General features: G+C 38.5%; 1 protein-coding gene across 3 annotated transcripts in view; it reads left to right on the forward strand.

Annotated features, from left to right (window-relative positions):
• The window catches only part of NEDD4 (NEDD4 E3 ubiquitin protein ligase), a 129,918-nt gene that overhangs the window by 30,802 nt on the left and 74,112 nt on the right, over nt 1-25,004 (forward strand). Inside the window, exons 3-5 of one of the 3 annotated variants that reach the window (XM_084640581.1) lie at nt 5,916-5,994; nt 6,762-6,800; nt 13,569-13,622. In XM_084640581.1, coding sequence (XP_084496707.1) covers nt 5,916-5,994; nt 6,762-6,800; nt 13,569-13,622 — 172 coding nt within the window. Of the gene's footprint in view, nt 1-5,915; nt 5,995-6,761; nt 6,801-13,568; nt 13,623-18,869; nt 20,828-25,004 lie in introns of those variants that run through there. The other 2 variants (XM_084640580.1, XM_084640579.1) reach the window with 2 other exon arrangements.

A 25,004-nucleotide genomic window follows, 5' to 3' on the forward strand; every position in this document is an offset into this window, starting at 1 on the left:
TTACAACCTTTTTAAGACCGAATCAGCTGGTTAGCTGTGAAAATATTATGACTCCAGTTGATCATTTCTGTAGACATGCAAAAAACAGTTTCAAGTAATCAGATGGTGGATGTGCTATACAAAGACCTTTAAGATCAGACTCTATCCTGATTGCACCCAAGTATTAGCTAGGAAGAACAGAGCATTTGGGGATCAAGAAGCAGTATTTCGTTTGAGCCCGATCTTATACTTGGAAACAGGTTCTGTGTAAAAACAAACAACAACAAAAACCACTTTTTTGTTTTCATCTCCTCAGTATAGGTTATCTACTATTAAATGGACTTGTGTAACCCAGAGTGGGGTGACTGCTATAGCCTTAATCTGCTATTAGTTTAGTGCATTGTTGCCAGTAGAAGCTGTAGTGTTGACAAGACTTGACAGTAAAAATACCAATTGTTTGAAACTGTCCTTTAACACTAAATGTCTGAATCCTTTCTGTTGTACCTTCCATAGTTGCTAACACCGATACTGAATTTAAGGTGTAAAGTTGCCTAATGTAGATGCAACTGAAACCATTGCCGCCTTTAGTAAGATTAATTTCTGATATCACAGCAGGGAGTTAAATCTTTGGATCTTCAATATGGGACTCAAAGTTTCTATTTAGTTTGGTGCCTCAGAGCTGATGCTACTTAATCAGAGCAATGCCTTTTGGAAAGGATCTCTTGTAATTTGCTTAACTCTAACACCAGTAGTGTGCTTCCACATGTGGAATATGGATAAAAGGATAGGGGGAATATGATTTGGTATCCTATAAAGGTTTTCTAGGACTCATTTCATGTGGTTAACTATCAGTAACTTAACTAAAAGCAGCAAAGAGTCCTGTGGCACCTTACAGAAGAACAGACATATTGGAGCATAAGCTTTTGTGGGCGAATACCCACTTATCGGATGTATGTAGTGGAAATTTCCAGAGGCAGGTATAAATATGCAAGCAAGAATCAAGCTAGGGATAACGAGGTTAGTTCAATTAGGGAGGATGAGGCCCTCTTCTAGCAGTTGAGGTGTGAACACGAAGGAAGGAGAAACTGCCTTTGTAGTTGGCTAGCCATTCACAGTCTTTGTTTAATTCTGAGCTGATGGTGTCAAATTTGCAAATGAACTGAAGCTCTTGGTTAGTCTCTAAGGTGCCACAAGTACTCCTTTTCTTTTTGCGAATACAGACTAACACGGCTGTTACTCTGAAACCTGAAGCTCAGCAGTTTCTCTTTGAAGTCTGGTCCTGAAGTTTTTTTGCTGCAGGATGGCTACCTTTAAATCTGCTATTGTGTGTCCAGGGAGATTGAAGTGTTCTCCTACAGGTTTTTGTATATTGCTATTCCTAATATCTGATTTGTGTCCATTTGTCCTTTTATGTAGGGACTGTCCAGTTTGGCCGATGTACACAGCAGAGGGGCATTGCTGGCACATGATGGTGTATATTACATTGGTGAATGTGCAGGTGAACGAACCGGTGACGGTGTGGCTGATCTGTTAGGTCCTGTGACGATGTTGCTGGTGTAGATATGTGGGCAGAGTTGGCATCGAAGTTTGTTGCATGGACTGGTTCCTGAGTTAGAGTTACTGTGGTGCGGTGTGTAGTTGCTGGTGAGAATATGCTTCAGGTTGGTGGGTTGTCTGTGGGCAAGGACTGGCCTGCATCCCAAGGCCTGTGAAAGTGAGAGATCGTTGTCCAGGATGGGTTGTAGATCACTGATGATACATTGGAGAGGTTTTAGCTGAGGACTGTATGTGATGGCCAGTGGAGTTCTGTTGGTTTCTTTCTTGGGCTTGTCTTGCAGCAGGAGGCTTCTGGGTACACGTCTGGCTCTATTGATCTGTTTCCTTATTTCTTCATGCGGGTATCGTAGTTTTGAGAATGCTTGGTGAAGATCTGTAGGTGTTGATCTCTGTCTGAGGGGTTGGAGCAAGTGCGGTTGTACCTCAGCGCTTGGTTGTAGACAATGGATTGTGTGGTGTGTCCGGGATGGGAGCTGGAGGCATGAAGGTAGGCATAGCGGTTGGTGGGTTTTCTGTATAGGATGGTGTTAACGTAACCGTCACTTATTTGCACCGTGGAGTCTAGGAAGTGGACCTCCCATGTGGACTGGTCCAGGCTGAGATTGATGGTGGGGTGGAAGCTGTTGAAATCATGGTGGAATTCTTCCAGGGTTTCTTTCCCATGGGTCCAGATGATGATGATGTCATCAATGTAGCATAGGTAGAAAAGGAGCGTGAGTGGACAAGAGCTGAGGAAGCGTTCCAGGTCAGCATAAAAATGTTGGCATATTGTGGGGCCATGCAGGTGCCCATAGCGGTGCCACTGGTCTGGAGGTATATGTTGTCACCAAATTTGAAATAACTGTGCGAGAGGATAAAGTCACAGAGCTAGGCAACCAGTTGTGCTGTGGCATCATCAGGGATACTGTTCCTGACAGCTTGTGTTCCATCTATGTGTAGAGAGCCTCTACATTTATGGTGGCTAGGATGGTGTTTTCTGGAAGATCACCAATGCATTGTAGTTTTCTCAGGAAATCAGTGGTGTCACGGAGATAGCTGGGAGTGCTGGTGGCATAGGGTCTGATAGAGTCTCCACATATCCGGACAGTCCTTGAGTGAGAATGCCAATGCCCAAGATGTTGAGGTGTCCAGGATTTCCGGGTTTGTGGATCTTGGGTAGTAGATAGAATAACCCTGGTCGGGGCTCTAAGGATATGTTGATTTGTTCCTGTGTTAGTGTAGGGAGTGTCCTGAGTAGATGGTGCAGTTTCTTAGTGTATTTCTCAGTGGGATCTGAGGAAAGTGGCCTGTAGAATTTGGTATTGGAGAGTTGTCTGGCAGCCTCCTTTTGGTAGTCAGACCTGTTCATGATGACAACAGCACCTCCTTTATCAGCCTCTTTGATTATAGTGTCAGGGTTGTTTCTGAGGCCGTGGATGGCATTGCGTTCTGCACGACTTAGGTTATGAGGCAAGCGATGTCGTTTTTCCACAATTTCTGCCTGTGCACGTCGGCGGAAGTATTCTATGTATAGGTCCAGACTGTCATTTCGGCCCTCAGAAGGAGTCCATGTGAATGGACAAAGACTGTGAATGGCTAGCCAACTACAAAAGCACTTTCTCCTCCCTTGGTGTTCTCACCTCAACTGCTAGAAGAGGGCCTCATCCTCCCTGATTGAACTAACCTCGTTATCCCTAGCCTGATTCTTGCTTGCATATTTATACCTGCCTCTGGAAATTTCCACTACATGCATCCAACGAAATGGGCATTCACCCACAAAAGTTTGTGATCCAGTATGTCTGTTCTTCTATAAGGTGCCACAGGACTCTTTGCTGCTTTTACAGATCCAGACTAATACAGCTACCACTCTGATACAGTAACTTAACTAGTTTGTCAAGATTTTGTTTAAAAAAAAAAAATACTGAGCTTGCATACCTGGCTCATTGGGATAACTTTTACATATGAAGTTGGTTATTCTTAAGTACCTGTTCCTTTGAGATGCTACTAATTTCACAGGTTGTGTCTTCATCACACACACGTATGTTTCTAAGCTGTTTAGCCCATTTTCTAGCATCTCTGCCAGTGCTCGGGCTGGCTTACAAATATTAGCTAATGTGATGTTCTCCAGCTTGCCCAACACCACAGACTGAGCCAGGGACTTCCAGAGCTGAAAGCCTGGATTTCTACAGCTATAGTTGAAGAGCCACACTCTCTAGCTGGGAGGCTTAACTGATTGGTATCCTCTGTCAGTCCTTTATAGAATGAATGCATAAACCTCACTGAACAATGGGTTGCACTTAAATACATGGCACTGAAAACAGTCCCACTGCACAGTTAGGTAATCCAATCTTGACCTATAGTAAATTAGTGGGTTTTTTTTAAAATGTACAGGAAGTCACTGTTTCTGAGAAGTTTGATGGAAACTGAGAGATTCTGAGAGGTTCCAGAAGTCTCTACTGAAATGGTTTAGAACAGTGCAAATGTGAACACAGAGCAAATCTACAATGATGTGCAGAATGTGAAACGGGATGACTAGTATGGACACATTTAATCAGATGTGCTTAAATTAATTGTCTAGAATTATCTAGTGTAGGCAGAGCTATGTTGTTTAAAAGCTAATAGACAATTAAGTAGATAAGGAATAAAAAGAATCCTAGTAATGGTGTTGGACCATTACTAGATGGAGGTGGTAGAATTAGCATTGATAATGGAGAAAAGGCAGAGGTATTCAATAAATATTTCTGGTCTGTATTTGGGGGGGGTAGGGAAATGTAATCAGATCATATAACACTTTCCATTTCATCAGTATCTCAAGAGAATGTTAGACTTCTTGAATCAGCATGTCTGAATAACTTGAATCTAAGAGTTTTTAAAGAGCTGGCTGAGCACTGTCCCATTAATGTTGATTTTAAATAAATCTTGGAACACTAGCTTTCTTAAGTTCCTCTGGAACTTCCACAATGTGCCAATATTTAAAAAGGGTAAACAGAATGATGTGTTTGCTTATAGGCCTGTCAGTCTGACATTGATTCCAGCCAAGATAATGGAGTGGTTGATACAGGATTTTGTTAATTGAGTATTAAAGGAGGGCAGTATAATTAATACCACTTAATAAGTGTTTATGGAAAATAGATCCTGTCAAACTGATATCTCGTTATGAAGTTTTAAGCTTGGTTGATAAAGGTAATAGTGATGATGTAATATATTTAGACTTCTGTAAGGCATTTGACATAGTATTGCACATTTTGATTTAAAAAAAACAGAGCTATTCAAGATTAACAAGGCACACATTAAATGGGTTAAAAGGTGGCTAACTGATCGGTCTCTATGTAATTGTAAACAGAAAATCATGGAGAAGGGGTGGTTTTAGTGGGGTCCCACAGGGATTCGTTCTTGACCCTACACTATGTAACACTTTTATCAATGACCTGGAAGAAAACACAAAATAGCTGATAGTTTGCAGATGACACAAATTGGGGTGGTATAAATAATGAGGAGGAGAGGTCACTGATACAGAGCGATCTGGATTGGGTGGTCAGCGTGGTGCAAGCAAGCAAAATGCATTTTAATATGGCTAAATGTAAATGCATACATCTGGAAACAAAGAATATAGGCCATATTTACAGGATGGGGAACTATCCTGGGAAAGCACTCCAAAAAAGATTTGGGAGTCATGGTGGATAATCAGCTGAACATGATCTCTCGGTGAGATACTGGTCAAAGGGGCTAATGGGATCCTTAGATGCATAAATGGGTATCTCAGGTATGAGGGGAGAGGTTATTTTATCTGTGTATTTGGCACTAGTGTGACAACTACTGTGACACCATGTTCCCAGTTTTAGTGGTCAGCAAATCAAGAATATTGATAAACTGGTGAGGGTTTTGAGAAGAATCACAAGAGTTAAAGGATTAGTAAACATAAACTGAACAGGCAGAGCTCTGCAAGGTAACAAAGAAAAGATTAAGGGGTGACTTCATCACTGTCTATAATTACCTATATGGGGAACAGTTATTTCATAATGGGCTCTTTAGCAGATAAGGGTATGGCTGGAGGTTGAAACTTGGTAAATTCTGACTGGAAATAAACTGTACATTTTTAACAGTAGAGGTAATTATTGGAGCAATTCAGGATCTGATGGATTTTCTCACTGTCTATCTTTAAATCAAGATAGGATGTTTTTTAAAGCCTATGGTCTAGTTCAAAAAGGAATTGCTTTGATTAAGTTCTTTGGACTGTGTTCTACAGGTGGTCAGACTAATGATCACAGTAGTCCCTTCTGCCCTTGAAATGTAAGAATTTTCACAACTCTTGTTCATTTAAACATTTTAAAAACTAATTAAGAATAACACTGACAACTGTTGGAGATTTATTTTTTTTAACTTCAGCCCTTTTTTTCCAGTGATCCTTATGTGAAAGTGACAGTGTATGAGCCAGTGAATGGAATCTTTACCAGTGTTCAAACAAAAACTATTAAAAAGGTTAGACTTATCTCCTTTTTTTTTTTCTTCTTTTATCAAGAATCCAGGCAGAAAGTTCAGATTGGAATAAATAGGACTGCATTTCCCCCCTACCTCTTTGGGGGTAAGAGTTGGGGGGATCTAAGGAAGGGAACATGCTATAATTTACACTGTTAGTTCTGCAACTTAGCTGTGGCATTGCTGTGGAATTCTCATTTCAATGCGTTTCTTAATGGCAGGGAATGGAAAAGGGGTGTGTAGTCTCAAAAGCAGGCCATTCATGGGAAGGCCTGGTTCCATCATGGGGCCTTCACCTTTTCTCTCCCTTCCTCCATCTCTAGCATAGCTCACTGAAGAGCCATGCTGCTATTGGTCCCTCTACGACACATAGAGGGACAAGTAGAAGTTAGTTTTTTAGCTCACTAACCTCAAGGCCACTAACAACTACAAAATGAGTTGGATTTGGAGGAGAGCATTTAGCAGAATCACTGTTCCCCAACTTAATATGCACTCCATGACTGCCACAGTGGCATTCTTTTTGCGCCTTTTCCGTGTGCACCAGCCAAAATCTAGCAATATTTGTGTGAGTTGGCTCCCTTCTGCACTACACTGGAGGAGAGCATGAGGCCTGGTTTTTATCCTCTGACTGTTTGTATCTTAACTAGCAACATTAAAAACGTATTTATGCTTAAGAGAGTGTCACATCAACTGACATAGATGCAGATCTTCAAGCAAGACAATAGTACAGAACACTATGTATAATCAAAATGTTGTCTCTTTATCTGTAGACCTTGAATCCAAAGTGGAATGAAGAGTTCTTGTTTAGAGTAAGTGCCTTTATTAGTTTGATTACATATTTTTACCTTCTTTAATGTAATATGAAGATATTTGCTACTAATATGCACTTAATACTACTAAAACAAATACTCGCACAACTTGCTGTGTTGTAGTGCAAAATACCATCTTGTAGCGAATTTTCTTTGTGGTGGGGTAGAAATTTACAGAATGAGGGGGGGAAAAGCTCATATCTACATCAGAAACAGACTAACTGGTTCTGTATCTGTTTGAGGTGGGTTATTAAGCGCTGATTTTTAGTTGAAGGAGAAATTTTAATATTCTGAAATTAATAATATTAATGATAATAATGAAAGGTTAGATCTAACCTTTAACTTTTTTTTAAAGGGCTTATTAATCCTTTTTACGTGCACCAAACCAGCCTCTAGAGGGCAGGCAACAACTTAACATTTTCTGCTTAACTCTCTTCCTAACTTGGACTCCAATTCAGGATTTAAAAAGATACATCTATTTCAAAGTAAATTAGATAATTCAAAGCAAAATATTGATAAGAGTTGCTTAGTCATATTAGTCAGTCTTTTTATATTGATCTGGTAGCAATGGTAACACCTGGAAAAACATGGATATATAAGCTTGATAGCTGAGCCATTTAAACAAAGTATGTAACTACTGAATTTGTGGTTACTTGTACAGAGTTATATTGGTAAAGTTTCTAGAGAAAAATGTAGAAAGATGTGCTTGCTGAGTATCGGGAGTGGGGAGGAAGCAGCGAAACGGAAGTCATTAGATCCTGTAGACCGTAAGAAAAGGATACTCAATCCATTTTTGCTCCATGCCATGCCTTTCCCCATCCTCTCTTCAGGATACCATTTCATGAGGCCGTACGTAAGAAGGAAATTAAGAGATCCAAGGCAGATATTGCAGAGTAAATAGCTAAAAATATAAATACAAATAAGAGATTCTGTAAGCACTTCAGAATGAGGCTTTTGAGGGAGCTGGTGGACCCACTGGGCCACCAAAAGGTAAGAATCTAGGAAAATAAGGATGTTGCTGAGAAACTGTTTTGAGGTGAGGTCTTTACTAGAGCAGGAGAGTTGTTGAGGGACTATTAGAGATTGATGTGTCAGAAGAAGAGGTGCTGGAACAAATTGATTACATAATAAGCATCATGCCACCTGGACCTTGTGACCTATCTCCAAGACTTCTGAAATAACTTAAGAATTAGCTGCTTGCAAAAATGTGCAGCCTTGTTAGAACAGACTACTGTACTAGAGGATGGGAGGGTTGCAACTGTAATACGTGTATCTTTGAAATAAAGTGCTTGGAATAATCTTGAGAGTTAAGAGACCAGTAAGCGGACTCATGTACATGGTATATTAGTAGAAATAATTAAAATATAGAAGGCATACAAGATCATTATCTTCTAGGACTAACCAGCACAGCTTCTACACAGGAAAAACTGGACCTCACTAACTTTTTTTAGAATTGTTTAATACGTCAAACTAGTGGATAAAGGAGAACAATTGACATTTATTTGGACCTGCAAAATGCCTCTTGATGGCCCTTACAAGAGATTACTAAAGAAACTAAGTAGTCATGGAGTGAGAAGTATATTAATAGTCAAGGGTCAGTAACTGGTTAAGACAGGATACCATTGGAATAAGTTAACAGTTTGTGCGACAAGGCTCCATTTTAAGACTGGATTTTCTGCTTTGGAAAAGGGGAGCGCAGTTGGGTGATAACTTTCAGATAACACATCTGCTTGAGGTTAGTCAAGACTAAAGAGTGGAGTTTTCAGAGATGCAATCAGGCAAGGTGCCAAATGAAATTGTGTGCCTTCGTGCACAGTAATGCACATTGGAAGGAGTAATTTAAATTACTTGTATGTGTTACTGGATACTAAATTCAGTTTGCCTAAGGAAAAAAGACCTGAGCATCACTGTGACTAGAACAGTGAATACCTTTGTTCAATGTGCAGCAGCAGTCAAAGAAAATAGAACGTTAAGATGCATAAAGATCGAGGTAGAGAATATAATGACCTTATAAATCAATAGTATGCCCTCGCTTAGAATACTGTGAGTTCTGACTGCTGCATCTCAAAAACATAGCAGAATTAGATGGAGTTGAGAGGAATTAAAGAAATGGAAAAACTCAGAGCAGAGATGATTAAGTGTGGACCCAAAAGCAGACGCAATAATGAATTGGTATAACAAAGGCAGACTAGGAACTTCTGGTCACTTTTTGCTGTAACACAAGAACAAGGGTACATCGATGAAGTTGAAAGGTGAGAGATTCAAAACTAACTTTACAGTTTTTCTCACAATCTAAAATTAGACTGTAGAACTGATTTCCATAGAATATCAGAGGTCAAGAGCCTTGCAGGAGTTCTAAAAAAGAATGGTCTTAAATGTATTGCAAATATACAGTCTTATAGTAATAGTCTTGACAGGGATATACCCTGAAGCACCAGGATTTAGAAGCCAAATTTTAACTATTGGATCGTGGGGAAGGGTTACAAGCAAACTTAACCTGCCCCCAAGTTATCTGGCAAGTACAGGGTTTCTTGCACCTTTCTCTGAAATACATGGTACTAGCTCCTGCTGGGGACAGGGCAGTAAATTAAATGGACTGCACTACTGATCCAATATGATAGTTTCATTGTTACTTCTGCACTGTTTCACCTGGATAGTCAAAAGTATCTCTGAGTCAGTGTGGGGGAATGACCTAACTAGTTTGGGCACTCTACAGCACCATGAGAGCTCACAGAAAAGTCTAGCAGTAGTAATGGCCTTCCTACCTTGATGACTGCCTGATAAGAGCCAATTCATAAAGGAGTGCATCTCCTTTATCCTCTGGTTAAAAAGTGAGACATGATGGAACCAGGGTTTGATCATAGCCCCAGCCTTGCCTCATCAGTTCCAATACACTGATTTCCTGGATGTAGTAGTGGATTTTCAAGCCCTTGTGCCCAACCTACTGGATTTCTTTGCCTCAGAATTGAGGTCCGGTTCTACCACTCAACTTGAGGTCCAGTCTGACAGCTGTATGCTTGCTGGATGAATGTGTTCTTTATTGTTCTGCAAGAGAGTTCTTTGAATTTTTCCAGAGCAAGGAATCTTCTGCAAGAAAGAACGAGGAGTACTTGTGACACCTTAGAGACTAACAAATTTATTTGAGCATAAGCTTTCATGGGCTAAAGCCCACTTCATCAGATGCATGCAGTGAAAATACAGTAGGAAGATAGAGATAAATAGATATACATGCACACACACAGAACATGAAAAAATGGGGGTTGCCATACCAACTCTAACAAAACCAGTCGATTGAGGTGGGCTATTATCAGAAGGAAAAACTTTTTTGTTGTGATAATCAGGATGTCCCATTTCAAACAGTTGACAAGAAGGTCTGAGTAACAGTAGGGGGAAAATTAGCATGGGGAAATAGATTTTAGTTAGTGTAATGACTCATCCTCTCCCAGTGTTTATTCAAGCCTAATTTAATGGTGTGCTAGAAACTTATTCTGAAGTGAAACTGCTTCTCCATCTGGGAAAGACTGGATTTCATCTTCACCAGTCTTCTGTTCCATTTGTCCTGGACTATTGGATCTCCCCCTTACCTCTGAAAGTTTTGTTTTTCTGTTGTACATTGGTTCATGGCACTTGTATTCTTTCCTTGTACTTAAAAGGCTTGGTTTATGTTTTACCTCCTATTCAAGAGCAGTCTCCATCCTGGGACATGCTGCTTTTCAAACTGACAGTGCAAGGAAATTCTGGTAATAGCTCCATATCTTGAAAAAGAGGGCATTCCTGGTGGTGAATCAACTAGGTGAGTTTACAATCTAGACGAACTAATGGATGACCCACAGTGGCACACTCTATGCTGTGTCCTTATAAGATAAGGAAGATCTTTTGACCCAATGTAAACTTCTCCCAATAGTGGCTTCTAATTTTAATTAAATCAATCCTCTAACCTACGGTATTTTACCACAAGCCTTATTCACTACCTAGGGAGGCTGGGTTATTTACCTCATGGGACTAAACCATTTCGAAAATCAGTTACCCTCATATGCTACACTAGGGGTTGCTAATTTCTGCCCAAAAGTAAATGTAGTAGCTAATCGCTACAGATTTCGCCAGTGTGAGCAGAAACCAGGGGAAACTATAATGCAGTATATTGCTTCCCTGAGGAGTCTGATTGTAATTTGTGACTTTGGGAATATGGCAGATGAAATGATCAGAGACCAGCTCATTGAGAAAACAACCATACTTCTTGTAAGAGAGCGCTTACTTCTGTAACCACAACTTACGCTAGAAAAAGCAATAACCATTGCTACTCAGATTGAGTCAGCTACAGCTGAAGCCAAAATAATGAGCATGGATACAGGAGGCACAGTCCAGGCTGTGACTCCTTTGCAGAAAAGTTCACTACCACTGCAGAAACACAATTGCAAGAAGAAAACTAATGAAATACCACTGAATCAGCAAATTCAAAATACAGTAAAAGCATGTTTTTGCTGTGGATCTCCACAACACCTTGCAAGCTACACAGGATGTCTGGCAAAAGTAGCTCAGTGCAATCATTGCAAAAAGATTGGAGATTTTGCTAAAGTATGTCGCAGTAGCCAGTTCAATCAAAAGGTGCATGCAGTTACAATACCAGATGTTACTGTGCTGAGCGTGGACAAAATCACTACAAAATACCCACTTTTGGGCTAATTTCACTTCTGTCAAAGTGGATCTGACTCTCCATCACTGTTGTTGGTTAGCAAGGATCCAGATACCAAAAAGGAGATGAGCATGTTGCACCACATCTAAGGCATCCTCTACTGAATGCTTTAAATATCTACATAGAGAACGCTGCTACCTGGATTTATGGCCATACTGTACCTTCATGGAGGAGTATTTGCTGGATTTAGCTGCTATGTGATACAGCAGGTTAAGGAAAGCCATCTTGCAATCTTTTTTGTCAGTTTTTATAAAGACACAGATAATGAAAAATACAAAAGGTTTAATGACAGTATATGTTCCGAAAATTGCACAAACTGCAGGATTTCCAATAGAATTCTGCAATTTTGCAGCTTGTTAAAGCTGCAAGACCAGACAATACTACATACACATAATACGATAGGAAGATGGGACTCACAGTAATAAAGTAAAGACCTAAATGAATAAGGAGAAATAAAGAGAGGAAAGGGAGAGAATGGATTAGATAGCACACTCTGAGTATCTCAAGATTATTTTTTATCCACTGTCTAGAAACACGATCCAAATATCTTTCAATTCATATAATTGCTCTCTACAGCAATTGGCTATTCTTTCTTTGGCTGAATACTCATACAGTTCCAAATACCACAGTTCTGTTCTGGGCACAAAGCTACTCTTCCACTTTGGTAAAATTATGTGCTTGATGATCATTGTTGCCCTCAAGAACCAAAGTCTTTTTGTGACAGAGTAAACCCAACTGGCAGGTAAATTTTGGCAGAGGTTTGGCTATTGAAGTCAAATACTATTTTAATGCTTGTATTCACCTCTTTCCACTGCTGTTGGATGGTCCCATAGCGCATGCAGCAGGATTCCTTTTTCTTTGTTACAGCACCAACAAATATCAAATTAAAATAAGATTCCTCAGGTTCACCTCCTTAAGTTTTGGACTACTTGACAGCAGAAGTGATTTGGAAATTTTCTGATGAAAATAGTTTCATTGCACACCTTTGCATCTTATCTGGACAATTAGTGTGTAGGGGAAAATTATACATTAATGAACATTGCTGTCTAGAAAGTACGAAGCCTGCATATCCAAGGTTTGCTCATAATCTGAAATACGGCTCTATGCAGGCAGATCTTTAAGAAAGAACCAGAGAAATACTAGGTTTTCTATAACTGTTGTAAATATTTCAGATATACAAAGTTATTTATACAGTTAGGAAGGATATTACCTCATACAAGGGTGTTTAAACAGATACCGGGATGAGTGTACTCCAGGTTGTGGCAGGCCACCTTTTTTTCTGTTCAAAAACTTAAAGTTGTGACACTTCCATCAAATATGTTAAAGTTCTTTGAGCACCTTGGTTCCTGCAGCATTTGTTTTGCTGTGGATGAAAGCAGGCAACCGTATATGGAATAAAGTGAAGCGTAAAATATGTTCCATTCTTGTAAGAATTCATCTGCCTTTCTGAGTTGCATCACATCTCCACTCAAACACTTCTTTCTGTTTTGACTTAGAACTTTGTAGCTGTCAGTAACAGCTTGTCAAAAGATTTCTTTAGAACAATGACTGTTCAGTCTCAAATATTCTGTAGTGAACTTAATTGTGTAGGACTGTCAATCATTTTCTTTAAACACAGTAAAGAGCGCTATCAAAAACCAATGTCTGGCTGATGCCAGACAAAATGAAATCAGAAATTTAGGCACAATTTTTAACAGTGATGAATAATGACCATTGGAACAAACTGCTAGGGGCAGTGTTGGATTCTCTATTCCTTGTCATCAAATCAAGACTGGAGTCTTTCTGGAGGATATTCTTTAGTGAAACACAAGTTATTGGGGCTCAATACAAGAATAACAGTGAAATATTTTGGCCTGTAATATACAGGAGGTCAGACTACATGATCTAAGGCTCCCTTCTGGTTTTAAATTCTGTGAATCTATAAAGTGCACAAGATTTGTGTCAGCATTGATACTAATCTTAATTATTTCTAAATTAATTTGAACTTTTAGAATATTTGCTTAGCAAAAATAAATACTGCAACTTTCCAAATACCTTGACTGACTAATAACTGTTAATCTCTTCCTCTTTCCTAGGTTAATCCTCAGCAGCACAGGCTTCTTTTTGAAGTATTTGATGAAAACCGTTTGGTAGGTCATTATATATTAGAATATTTGTTCTTGAAGATGAGCATGAAATCAAGTTTAGATGGACATGTATTAAAAAGGCAGCTCCATAAAGAAATTAATTTTGACAAACGTCAAATGTATGGCTAAATCTGACAGCTCATCTTTGTAGCATTCATGCAAGGTTCATGCACTTGGCAACATTCAGGGCACACCCAGAGTGTTGTGTAGGAGCAGTGCACACACGGCTCCTCTCAAGGGCATGAACCTTGGAATCTTGCCCAGATGACATGAACCATGGGAAGCCTCCCAGGACTGGGCTCAAGGCCCGAGAGCAAGGAATGCGATAGATAGATATTGGTAAATAAGAATATTAAACAAAGCCAGTGTATTCCTTTTATCTGTTGGAGTATGTAATGCGTGGGGGGAGAGAGAGAATAAAAGAGAGGGTGGAAAGCTGACAGGAGACCAGCCGTCAGCAGACCAGCCTGCTTGCTTGCTTAAAGCCTTGTTCTGTCTTGTATTTGAACTGCAACACATCTTTTCTTGTTTGAAGTCACTACTTTCTGTAGTTCTTCTGTATTACAAATTTTGGAATCCAGTGTCTTAGATATAATATCTGCTTGTTCAAAATGTTTTCATGGATTAGTCTTTCAGGTGATTGATTACCTTTATAGTTTGAGTGGTTTGGTTATGGTAACTCTCTTAAACGATCTAATACTTGTTTTACCACTACTAAAATCCCCATAGTAAAGATCAAGGTTTCTCAGAGACCAGCGTGGATTGATTTAAATCAGTGATTAAAACCACAATTTTAATCATAATTTAAATCAGCAAGAAGGAAACATTGATTTTTAAACTTATTTTGCAATTGTACCTTACCTAGAAGGTTAATTCCCATGCATTGGTATGATGATTAAATATGTTGATGAAACCAAATATAGCCTTTTAACTAAATCTAGCCAGCAGGATACACTAGGTCTATACACATTTATTTATGAAATAAACATTAACAGATACTTATTCGAATTCTTAATTTAAACATTTTTGTTGAAAAGGTAAATGATATTTCTTTACTAGATGCCTTTTTAGTCTGGATTTGTGCCAACCGATGGTTCGATGAAAACTGGAATTCAGTTAAAAATGTATAGAAAAAGCATTTTTAAAATGGGTCTGTTTATTAAGTAGCACTACAGTAATTATACTGGATACAGAAGAGAAGAAAAATTATCAAAATACATCTTACATTTTAAAAATGGACTTATTAAACAACTTATTAACTGTAGTTAGTTAGTTGACTTTTCCTGGTCACCATGGGCCAGATTTTCTAAGGTACTTCAGCACCTAAAGATGCACATAGGCACCTAGCCTTTTTAAGTGCCTAGTGGGATTTTCAAAAGCACCTATCTGCATCTTGAGGTGCATAAATATCTTTGAAACTCTGGCCCCATGTCTTTCAAGTTCTTAAAAGTAGTAGAGCTTATCCTCTCCCATCTGGTTTTAAGTCATAGATTGGCAGAAGAAAACAAACAAGCTTTCCTTTTTCAACTCTGTTTCTTAACTTTGAATGACCTACTAAAATGAAGGGAAATATTCTCTCTGCACCTACTATATAAACTGAAACTAAAAATAATTATGGCAAAATCTTTTCTCCACAACCAAAACTGAAAGCTTGAATTGATATCAAAAGGTTGAGGTTTTCCCCCATTTTTGTATATATTTTAAAAAGAAGCACCCTTACACTCAGATCATTGACACAGAATTTTTTTAATTAATTTTAGCAAATTTTAAGGCTTAAATTTGAGGTTATAAAACAAGTTATAACTTGAAACAAATTTATTTTTAGAACTCTAAATTTGATGTTTGCTAATTTCAGTTACATATTTCTGTAATGTTTTTAAAAAATATTTTTTTATCCACCCTCTTGGAGACTGGCCATCAAGAGCATCAACTGTTTCAGCAGATTGGCAAATGAATCCCACAGAATGACACTTCAGGCCCTGTGCTTCAGCTTTCATTCAAACTATAGTAGGAGTGCTCAAAAGGCACTAGGATTTGGCTGTTAACTAGGGGTACAATTTCTATAATCCCATTTTTAATAGTTAGGGGTCTAAATCACTTAAGCGCTTGTGAGAATTTTACCCTAATGAGTATGTGGGGGGGGAAGGCAGCAGAAACAGTATGAAATTAAAAATCATGGTATAAAGATGGGCAAAGTGTGAGCTTTTGAAGTTGATGAGGTGGAGAAAACAATCCATAGGACTGGAAGGGCCCTCGAGAGATCATCTAGTCCAGTCCCCTGCACTTGTGGCAGGACGAAGTATTATCTAGACCATCCCTGACAGGTGTTTGTCTGACCCGCTCTTAAAAATGCCCCTCTGCCATGTACATTGGTCAAACTGGACAGTCTCTACGTAAAAGAATAAATGGACACAAATCAGATGTCAAGAATTGTAACATTCATAAACCAGTCGGAGAACACTTCAATCTCTCTGGTCACGCGATCACAGACATGAAGGTCGCTATCTTAAAACAAAAAAACTTCAAATCCAGACTCCAGCGAGAAACTGCTGAATTGGAATTCATTTGCAAATTGGATACTATTAATTTAGGCTTAAATAGAGACTTGGAGTGGCTAAGTCATTATGCAAGGTAGCCTGTTTCCTCTTGTTTTTTCCTACCCCCCCCCCCCCAGATGTTCTGGTTTAACTTGGATTTTAACTTGAAGAGTGGTCAGTTTGGATGAGCTATTACCAGCAGGAGAGTGAGTTTCTGTGTGTATGGGGGTGGGGGGATGTGAGAACCTGGATTTATGCAGGAAATAGCCCAGCTTGATTGTCATGCACATTGTGTAAAGAGTTGTCACTTTGGATGGGCTATCACCAGCAGGAGAGTGAATTTGTGTGGGGGGGTGGAGGGTGAGAAAACCTGGATTTGTGCTGGAAATCACTTTAGATAAGCTATTACCAGCAGGACAGTGGGGTGGGAATAGGTATTGTTTCATATTCTCTGTGTATATATAAAGCCTGCTGCAGTTTCCACGATATGCATCTGAGGAAGTGAGCTGTAGCTCACGAAAGCTTATGCTCTAATAAATTGGTTAGTCTCTAAGGTGCCACAAGTCCTCCTTTTCTTTTTAGAGATTCCACAGTCTCCCTAGGCAATTTATTCGAGTGCTTAACCACCCTGATGGTTAGGAAGTTTTTCCTAATGTCCAACCTAAATCACCCTTGCTGCAATTTAAGTGCATTGCTTCTTGTCCTCTCCTTAGAAGTTAGCAAGAATGATTTATCTCCCTCGTCCTTATGACAACCTTTTATGTACTTGAAAACTTGGGTAACATGATATGTTTAATTTTGTTGTCCTTTGGACTAAATCAAGTCAGGCTATAAAATTATAAAGTCACTTTGTTTTGTTTTTTTAACTAGAACCAATGTTTTCTTTTCTACCAAAACTTGAAACTCAAAGAAAATATATTGCTTAATGGTTATACGTATCTTTCTGAACTTGTGACCAAAAAGGTTCTTTTTGGATTCCAACAGTTGTTTCTCCAAGTGTAACTTTGATTAGTGATACTTGGTGAAATAGCTGAACTGTTTTACTTATTGGTCTTTTTGTGACTAAGCTATTTTATGTTGTTGATGCATTTCTAACCGCAAAATTTGGGTAACCAGGTTAAATGAACCCTGGAGTAGTATTAAAAAAGAAACTTGTTGCTTGCAAACAAAAAGTACTGTAAACTTAGTCCTGGCTATTATTTGGAGGGGAGGTAAAACTGTTAGTTTTAGTGCACGCTAATAAAAAATATAGCAAGGGTCATGTAAATATTGAGCAGAAACTATCCAACAGTATGACCTATGAAAGGATAAATGGTCTAGTGTTCTCTGCTGTTTGAGCTTTACCGGCAGCAGTAATTCATTCCATGTTAGTATGTTCGCATTTAGTATTGCATGAAGTATAGTTTCTGTAGCTAAAAGTACATTCATAGCCAAAAGAACGAGGAGTACTTGTGGCACCTTAGAGACCAACAAATTTATTTGGGCATAAGCTTTCGTGGGCTAAAACCCACTTAGCTCACGAAAGCTTATGCCCAAATAAATTTGTTAGTCTCTAAGGTGCCACGAGTACTCGTTCTTTTTGCTGATACAGACTAACACGGCTACCACTCTGAAACCTGTCATTCATAGCCAAATGTTTACTGCTATTGACACTTCACAGAGAGACTACCTTTTTCCAAAAGTCCCACTAGGTGCCAGCAAAGGGCCTTTTCTGTCAATGTGGCAAACACCCAGAGAAATTCTGTCATTTTAGTCTTACATTTTTGGGAAAAGTTGCCAGTATATTTTTACCTTGATTAGTCTAATTGTGTTTTCATAGTGTTTTTCATCAATGGATGTCAAAGCACTTTACAAAAGAGGTGCAATTGTAATATATTCTTGTTACTGTAGTTAACTGAATGCATGAGATTACTATACAGTCTGCATACAATATCTTATACAATGTGGCTTTCGAGTAGTCTTCATCTGTAAATTGTACTCCATAGATTATGCAGTCATTTTTAAATATGCAACCTATACTGTACATCTCTAGAAAGACTGCGTTCAAACTTCCTTAATCTGTACCTGTACAGACCTGAAGATTGCATGTCAAAAGCACGGTAGAACACTTAGTACTCTGCATCTATAATTCATAAATAACCAGATACTAGTCCAGAACACAGACTACTGGCCAACAATTTAAGCACTTGAGTTTAAAATGTGAACAGTTGTAAAAGTGCAAAAAGTCTAACAAAGCACACCTTTAACCAGAAAAAGGCAAAAATATATTCATTAGGAAAGAACCTCTATGCTAGGCTGAAACCTTGAGTGATAAGACATTTTTATTGCTTTATTTAATCCAAAGTAATATGGCACTGTAGGATTCCACAGAATGCAAATTCATATTAAGTGTCATCATTTAAGTGTGATTGCCCAAAAGCTTTCTTAGGACTCCCAAAATAACTCCTAATTTTTTTTAACCTTTTATGAGTATGAAATGGCTTAGTTCATTGGCTTTTGCATAACTTCAGACTTCACCAGTTTACTCGCATGGGTTACTATTCGGAAATTCAATCCTAGATTTGATACTCCGTTATATGGGACTTCATTCCTACCAACTTCCTGTAATTCTAAACCTGTGGGTAAAAATATTAGTAGTCATACACTGCTGCAGAAAGCACAGACACATTGGTTCAGCTAATGTAGCTGCAGCAAGAATTGCTGTTTTAAACTCTAAGAGCTAGAATATTCTTGGGTTTTATTCATTTATGCAAATTACAGAAGGTAATGTTGAAACAAGGTTGGCAGTGTGTGTCTGTGTGCTGCAGTTGAGTTAAGCTTGACGGTTGTTGGAAATCAAGTGCTTTGTAAGTGGATGCATTCTGACTACAAACAATCAGAGTCCAGAAACCGCAGTTAAAGGATTGGCTGACTTATTTTTAAGGAGGTGCTTTTTATTATACGCTAGTTAGTATCTTGTTGAAGTTGGGACAAAGGCTGCATCTTTCATGGGATCTTACTTTTGTGATGTGTTTGAACTGGATCTCAACTCTGTGCAGCTGCCTCTAGCCTTTCTGCAAAAGGAGCTTTATGGTTCTTACTTGCTAACATGTGTGCAAATGAGAACAAATGGCACGGCGGTTAAGATTGCATTTTGCAGCCCGAAGAAGCAACACTGATCCGTTATCAGAAATCTCTGGAAATGGTTTGGATAGTAACATTCATATGTATTTCCAAAGACCTTCACAGAATTCTGCACCTGATATTATACAAATGAAGCTGACTCCCAGGCAAGCTGTCTTTCCAACAGTAATGCAGGAAATAATTAATCAACAGCAGCATTCAGCTGTTTCTTCACTGCAAAAGAGCAACAAAAAGAGCACCTCACTGCAGATTTCTCTGCAGTCTAGAAGGTACAGTGAATGTTTTCAATCTGATACAGTAGTTGCTAGTGAAGACACTTTCTTCAGTGTTGGTAATGAAGGAAACTCTTGTAGCAGGAATATGGCTGATTACACAGCTAATATGCTAAACAGTAGCAGCCATTTGAGCAATGCTACCATGTGCAATAGCAGTCTTGGCGGTATTGCAGCAAATAACAGCGGATCCTTCAACAGCACTGGCAGTGACTATGAATCGTGTACAAGTATCACGAGTGATGGAGACTCATACAGCAACAGTATAATTAGTGACAGTAGTAGTTGCACTCTTTCCACTGGTGATGATACTTTCTGTAGTAGTATTGTATATAGTACTTCGTATGGAAGCAGAGCAAACAAATGTAATTCCTATAGGAACAATATATCTCAGGAAACTTTATGTAGAAGTAAAAATAATATTACTTTTGATCAAGATGGTTTGGAACAAGTGAAATTGCCAATGAGGAGGAAAACTAAAATTCCACTACGACGTTTTTCGTCATTGGTAACCTTTCCTAGGAGTCCCTCCACTACCCCACCAACTTCTCCAACATGCTTGGGTCCTCTACCAAGCAGGGGACCTTATCAAACATCACATCAGTTCATTATTTCTCCTACTGAACTGGCAAAAAATGAAGATCAAACAACTTCTTCTAAAGGGTTCCTTTCAACAGCAGTCAATGGACTTCGACTCTCTAAAACCATTTGCTCTCCTGGTGAAACTAGAGACATTAGACCACTTTACTTGAATAGTTCATTACAGGACAAAAATCAGGCCGCAAGTAGCGCTGAGAAGACAACCTGTGAAAAAACATCTGATAGCTTCTCTTGTATTTCAGTTCATTTCACTCAACAAAGAGAATCTGCATCAAGGGATGAAACGGTTAATGGTTGCTACAGTCCAGAGTTATCAGAAAAGGAATTAAATTTGTACTCTGATGCAAAGTACCCTAATTTAAAACTGATACGTAGCACATCTGCATGTTTACCCTCAAACCATTCTGAGTATCAGATTCTTGTAAATGAATTAGAAAGACCAAATACACAAATAAGGACAACCCACCATATTCTGCAAAGAAGTGTTTCATTAGAAGGATCTTGTCAAAAAGTTTCTTGCTGTTTATCCAGTCTTAAATATAAGTGTCCGAAGGCAGAGACATCCCAGTTGCACATACAGTTCACACCTGGAAATGAAGGAAAAACTAGTGGCTTTCCAAAAAATGCCAGTATCTGCAAAAGGGAATCAAGTAGTACTTTGTGGAAGCCCCACAAGGTGAGTTTTTCTTGAAGGAAAAACTAACACTATAAATCTTTCTTTGCCAGTGGATCTGAAGCAGTAGAACAATAGCCTATGATCGAAGCATAAATACACGCCATTTATAAATGTTAGTTATGTTAACTTATTGAAACATTTTGCAATACTGAATAAATTATGTATTCTAAATGGGGTCTGGGTGAGACAGAGAATTCTCATTTGGTCTTTTCTAGAGTCTAGTATCCTTTTTGGTCAAAATTCTCAGTCAAGCACCTGAACTTTCAAATATTAATTCAGACTCATAACTGATTATTTAATTCGCATGAGGATAAATGGTTTACCTTATTATGTAGTAATCCTAGATATTGAAGTTCTCCTCGACTTAAAATCAAATTTGAGCTAAAATTTCAACTGTATAACATTAATCCACAACAGAATTATTTTTTTATTGAAATATCTAGATTTTAAAGCTTATGTCCAAATAAGGACTCCTCGTTGTTTTTGCTGATACAGACTAACACGGCTACCACTCTGAAACCTAAGAATGAATAGGTTACTATATAATCTTTGATTTACTTTATATAAGGTTTTTTAAATGCTTTTGCAGAAACTTGCTGTGTGTAGAGAATTAAGTATAAGTAGTATTTGAGCAGAGCAACTCTTAAAATACCATTTAGATCTGTATACACCCTGAGCCACAGGAATTTTAAGCGTTTCCTCCCCTTTTTTCTCTAACCACTAGTTCAGCCCAAGCTTTACACTGTAACTTAATATCTTTTCCAACAACATTGCTGTTCAAATTAGTTCTTGAGTTTAGTAGTCTTAACTTTTTTGAGTAATAAAACGCCTTTTGAACTAAACTTCAGAAATTTGTCCCTCTTGTATTAACTGATGATGCAATTTATATTTGTTAATAACCACAGTCAAAGCCACAAGAAACGTTGGTTTATAAACTTGTTTAAATGATCCTTTTGTTTTTGAAAGTCATTCAGAAATTCTTGCAAAATTTCAGACTTGCATGGTGCTCTTAATTATGAATAAAAATGTGTAACAATGCAACAACTAGGCATTTTTACAAACTTTACTAAAGTTTTAAGTACACACTAGCCTTAGCGAATTGACATTTCCACTATTTTACCAATTTGCTGATACAAATGAAAAGGGTGCTGCCAGTGATCTGCAGTTAACACCAATCTGGAGAGTTGCTGTAATATTACCTTGAAGTCCTATCCTGCAGATTTTAGCTCTTTCAGTGAAAGTATTGCCTGCCTAGGGCCCACACCTGCAGTCCTTTGCGGTTTGTTTATTTTCTTTATTAAAATCACTGTCCACAACTTTTTATGGGGGAAAAAAACTCTTAAAATATTGGTCTGAATTTTAAACTTTGACAGAAAAATCATCTCAGTGGATCATAAGTTATCAGTGTGTATTCTTTGGAGTATGTACTTTTTGGGGTAAAGGGCTGTACTAGATTGTATTGGAAACCTAAATCAGTAAGGGAACTCTTACTTAAATTGCAGTGGTATTGTGGTTGTGAAATATTCCCTAATATGTAGAAAACCAAGTAGTCTGAACCTGCTTATTACAGAAATTCCATTGAGACGATGAAAAACTGTTTAATCACAGTGCTTAAAAGTGCCCTTCTCATGGTTTTCCACTTACAGCTGTTGTGCTGTTAATGTCACTTGTCTAAAAATGTAAATCAAATTAAATTGTTGCACATTCAAATTAGAAACCCAGCCTGTGAAAATAAATGCTTGAGTAAAAACTCCAGGCAAACTTCAGTCTTCTAAAGAAAATAATTTGTAATAGAGTTTCTTGGTAGACATGTTCATGGATTAACCCCTTCTATGATTCTGGCTTCAACCTTTGAAGCACTGTGTAGCAAGTAGTGTATGATTATTACTGAAGAATGTGTGGTTTGGATTTGATGTGTAGGGTTTTTTTTTTTGTTTTTTTTGGGGGGGGTGGGGGGAGGTTTGGCCTTTTTCTAGCAGTGTGTATTAAGCTTCATGGTTAAAACCTAGAAACATGATCCTGGACAGTCAAATTTCAAAGGGGCTGAAGTGTCTTTCAAATTGTGCTCACAGTTGTGAAAACACTTTTTCATGTACATGCAAATTACCTGGATTTGTGCATGCAAAACAGAATGATGGCTGCCTTTTGAAAACTGGATGCTGAATATGATCTGCAGCAGTTAGTGAGTTTCAGGTCCTTTGTGTAAGACAACATGCACAGAGACCTCTCTCTCCTCAATTGACCCTTGACCTTTTAGTGTAAAACGAGCTTTTACAAACAGTTCTGTAAAACAGTTTACCAAAATAAGCAAAAAGATCAGATTGAATTGACTTTGTAGTAATTCAGCAACCTGTTAGAAGACAAACTGTAAACAGTAATACGAGTGGTATAGCAGTCTTTTTTTAAATATAATAGATTTCTACTGTAATAGTTTGTTAATTATATAGTAAATCTAATTATAGTGGGGGTATTGTGACTCATTTAAAAACAACTCCCAAAATATTTCTCTTGACTCCAGTTAGTCTGGCTTAGTATACTGATATGCTGAGTCTGGGTTCAAATTTAACAAGCTGATATGGGAGTAGCATTTAGTAATGTCAGCTATCTGCGCAGAGCAGTCATGAAATTAAATCAGTACTTTGGTTAGAGACTCCAGTGTCTGAAGCAGTGAAAGGTCTATGCATTCTTTTCTTACGTGCCTAGCTACTAGCCTTCAGCCACATAGTATCAGGTTTCTTGCTTTCCATAATCAGCAGCTTGTTAAGTCTGCTTTTTAAAGTTTAGTAAGAAACTTCATTTCTGTAACAGCAGGCCTTAAGCTATTTCAGTTAAAAAGTGTGGGAGAATGGCTGGACCATGTCTCTATATTAATCTTTATTTGAAATGTGCCACAGGAACCTTGCAGTAAGTTGTGCAATGTATGTGCGGGAGGGGAGAGGATTAAATGCCCTGATTGCAATATCAAGGTGCATGGCCTTGACTTGCTGACTTATTTTAGTTCATGTGCCTTTTTGTTCGGGTGGAAATTATTCTGTAGCAGAAGTGTTGAACTAATTTAAATTGTTCATATCATGAATTAGGCTTTTTGAAGGGGTGGAAATAGGTAGAGGGATAGAACAAGTTACCTGGTCTCTTATAAAGGCATATTTCCAATTTTGTTGGGAGGGAGGGTGGAGTAGTAGTACAAGTCTACTTTCAGACCTTCAGGTGGAGTTGCTTACATTACAGTTTCTGCTATTATGGTTTGTCACTGGCAGTCACAAGCTTAACCACTCCTCCTAGATCAGAACCATTTTTACTTTGAATGTATGAACATGCTAACTAAGCTGGGAAGTCTATCCCCAGTAATTGAGTATAATTCTGTATTAAAAATTTTAAGGTACATTTTAAAATATATGAGGATAATGTTAATACTTCCCTTTTTTTACTTTACTGATTTTGCTGGCGTTCTAGGTTTGGTGAATGAAATTGGCAACACTTACTAGAGCAAAAAACCTTAAAACTTGCACGTTAGAGCTCATGAAAGCTTTTGTACAACTAGTTTTGTGTGAAGTTTCAATTTGAACTCTCAAACCCCTCTGAACCAGAGTGTAGGGGTAACCAAAAAACTCTGTATTCCATAGTGAGTTTTACTTGGGGGAAATGCATCTGAAGTTCTTGTAGCAACTATGTCAAACTTAAGCTGCATGGAGCATCAGACTTCAGCATGAAGTCCTATCTCTTAGGAGACTCGCATTGATCTAGACACACAGGCAAGCAAACAACAGATGCATGTGATGGATATAAGCAGCAAGCCGTGACTTTATTTAATGCTGGCGAGGGGTGCTATGTGTCCATGCTGTACTTATACCTGGAATTTAACTGGTTCCCATGTGAGGTTTCAGGGCTACCACTATATAACCAGTAACTCAAAGTAGACACTCCTTGGCCCACTCCTAGGACTCAACTCACTGCTGAATCCTTTCTCCCTCCCCACTGTGTGGAGGAAGGGAAAGGTTATCAAGAGGGAACCTCAGGCTGGGAAGACTTCAGGTCTCTTCTGCTCTTAAGGCACACATTCCACCAGCAGAATACCAGGTCTCATTTACCTCTGGGAACTGGCCCTTCTAGCCTTTAATTGCAGGGGACACCAGCCGCAACTTGTGATAAGCTAAATGGTCTTAACTTTGCTAATTTT

The sequence above is a fragment of the Lepidochelys olivacea genome, assembly GCF_965140295.1.
Source record: "Lepidochelys olivacea isolate rLepOli2 genome assembly, chromosome: 10".
In the NCBI taxonomy this organism is placed as follows: Eukaryota; Metazoa; Chordata; order Testudines; family Cheloniidae; genus Lepidochelys; species Lepidochelys olivacea.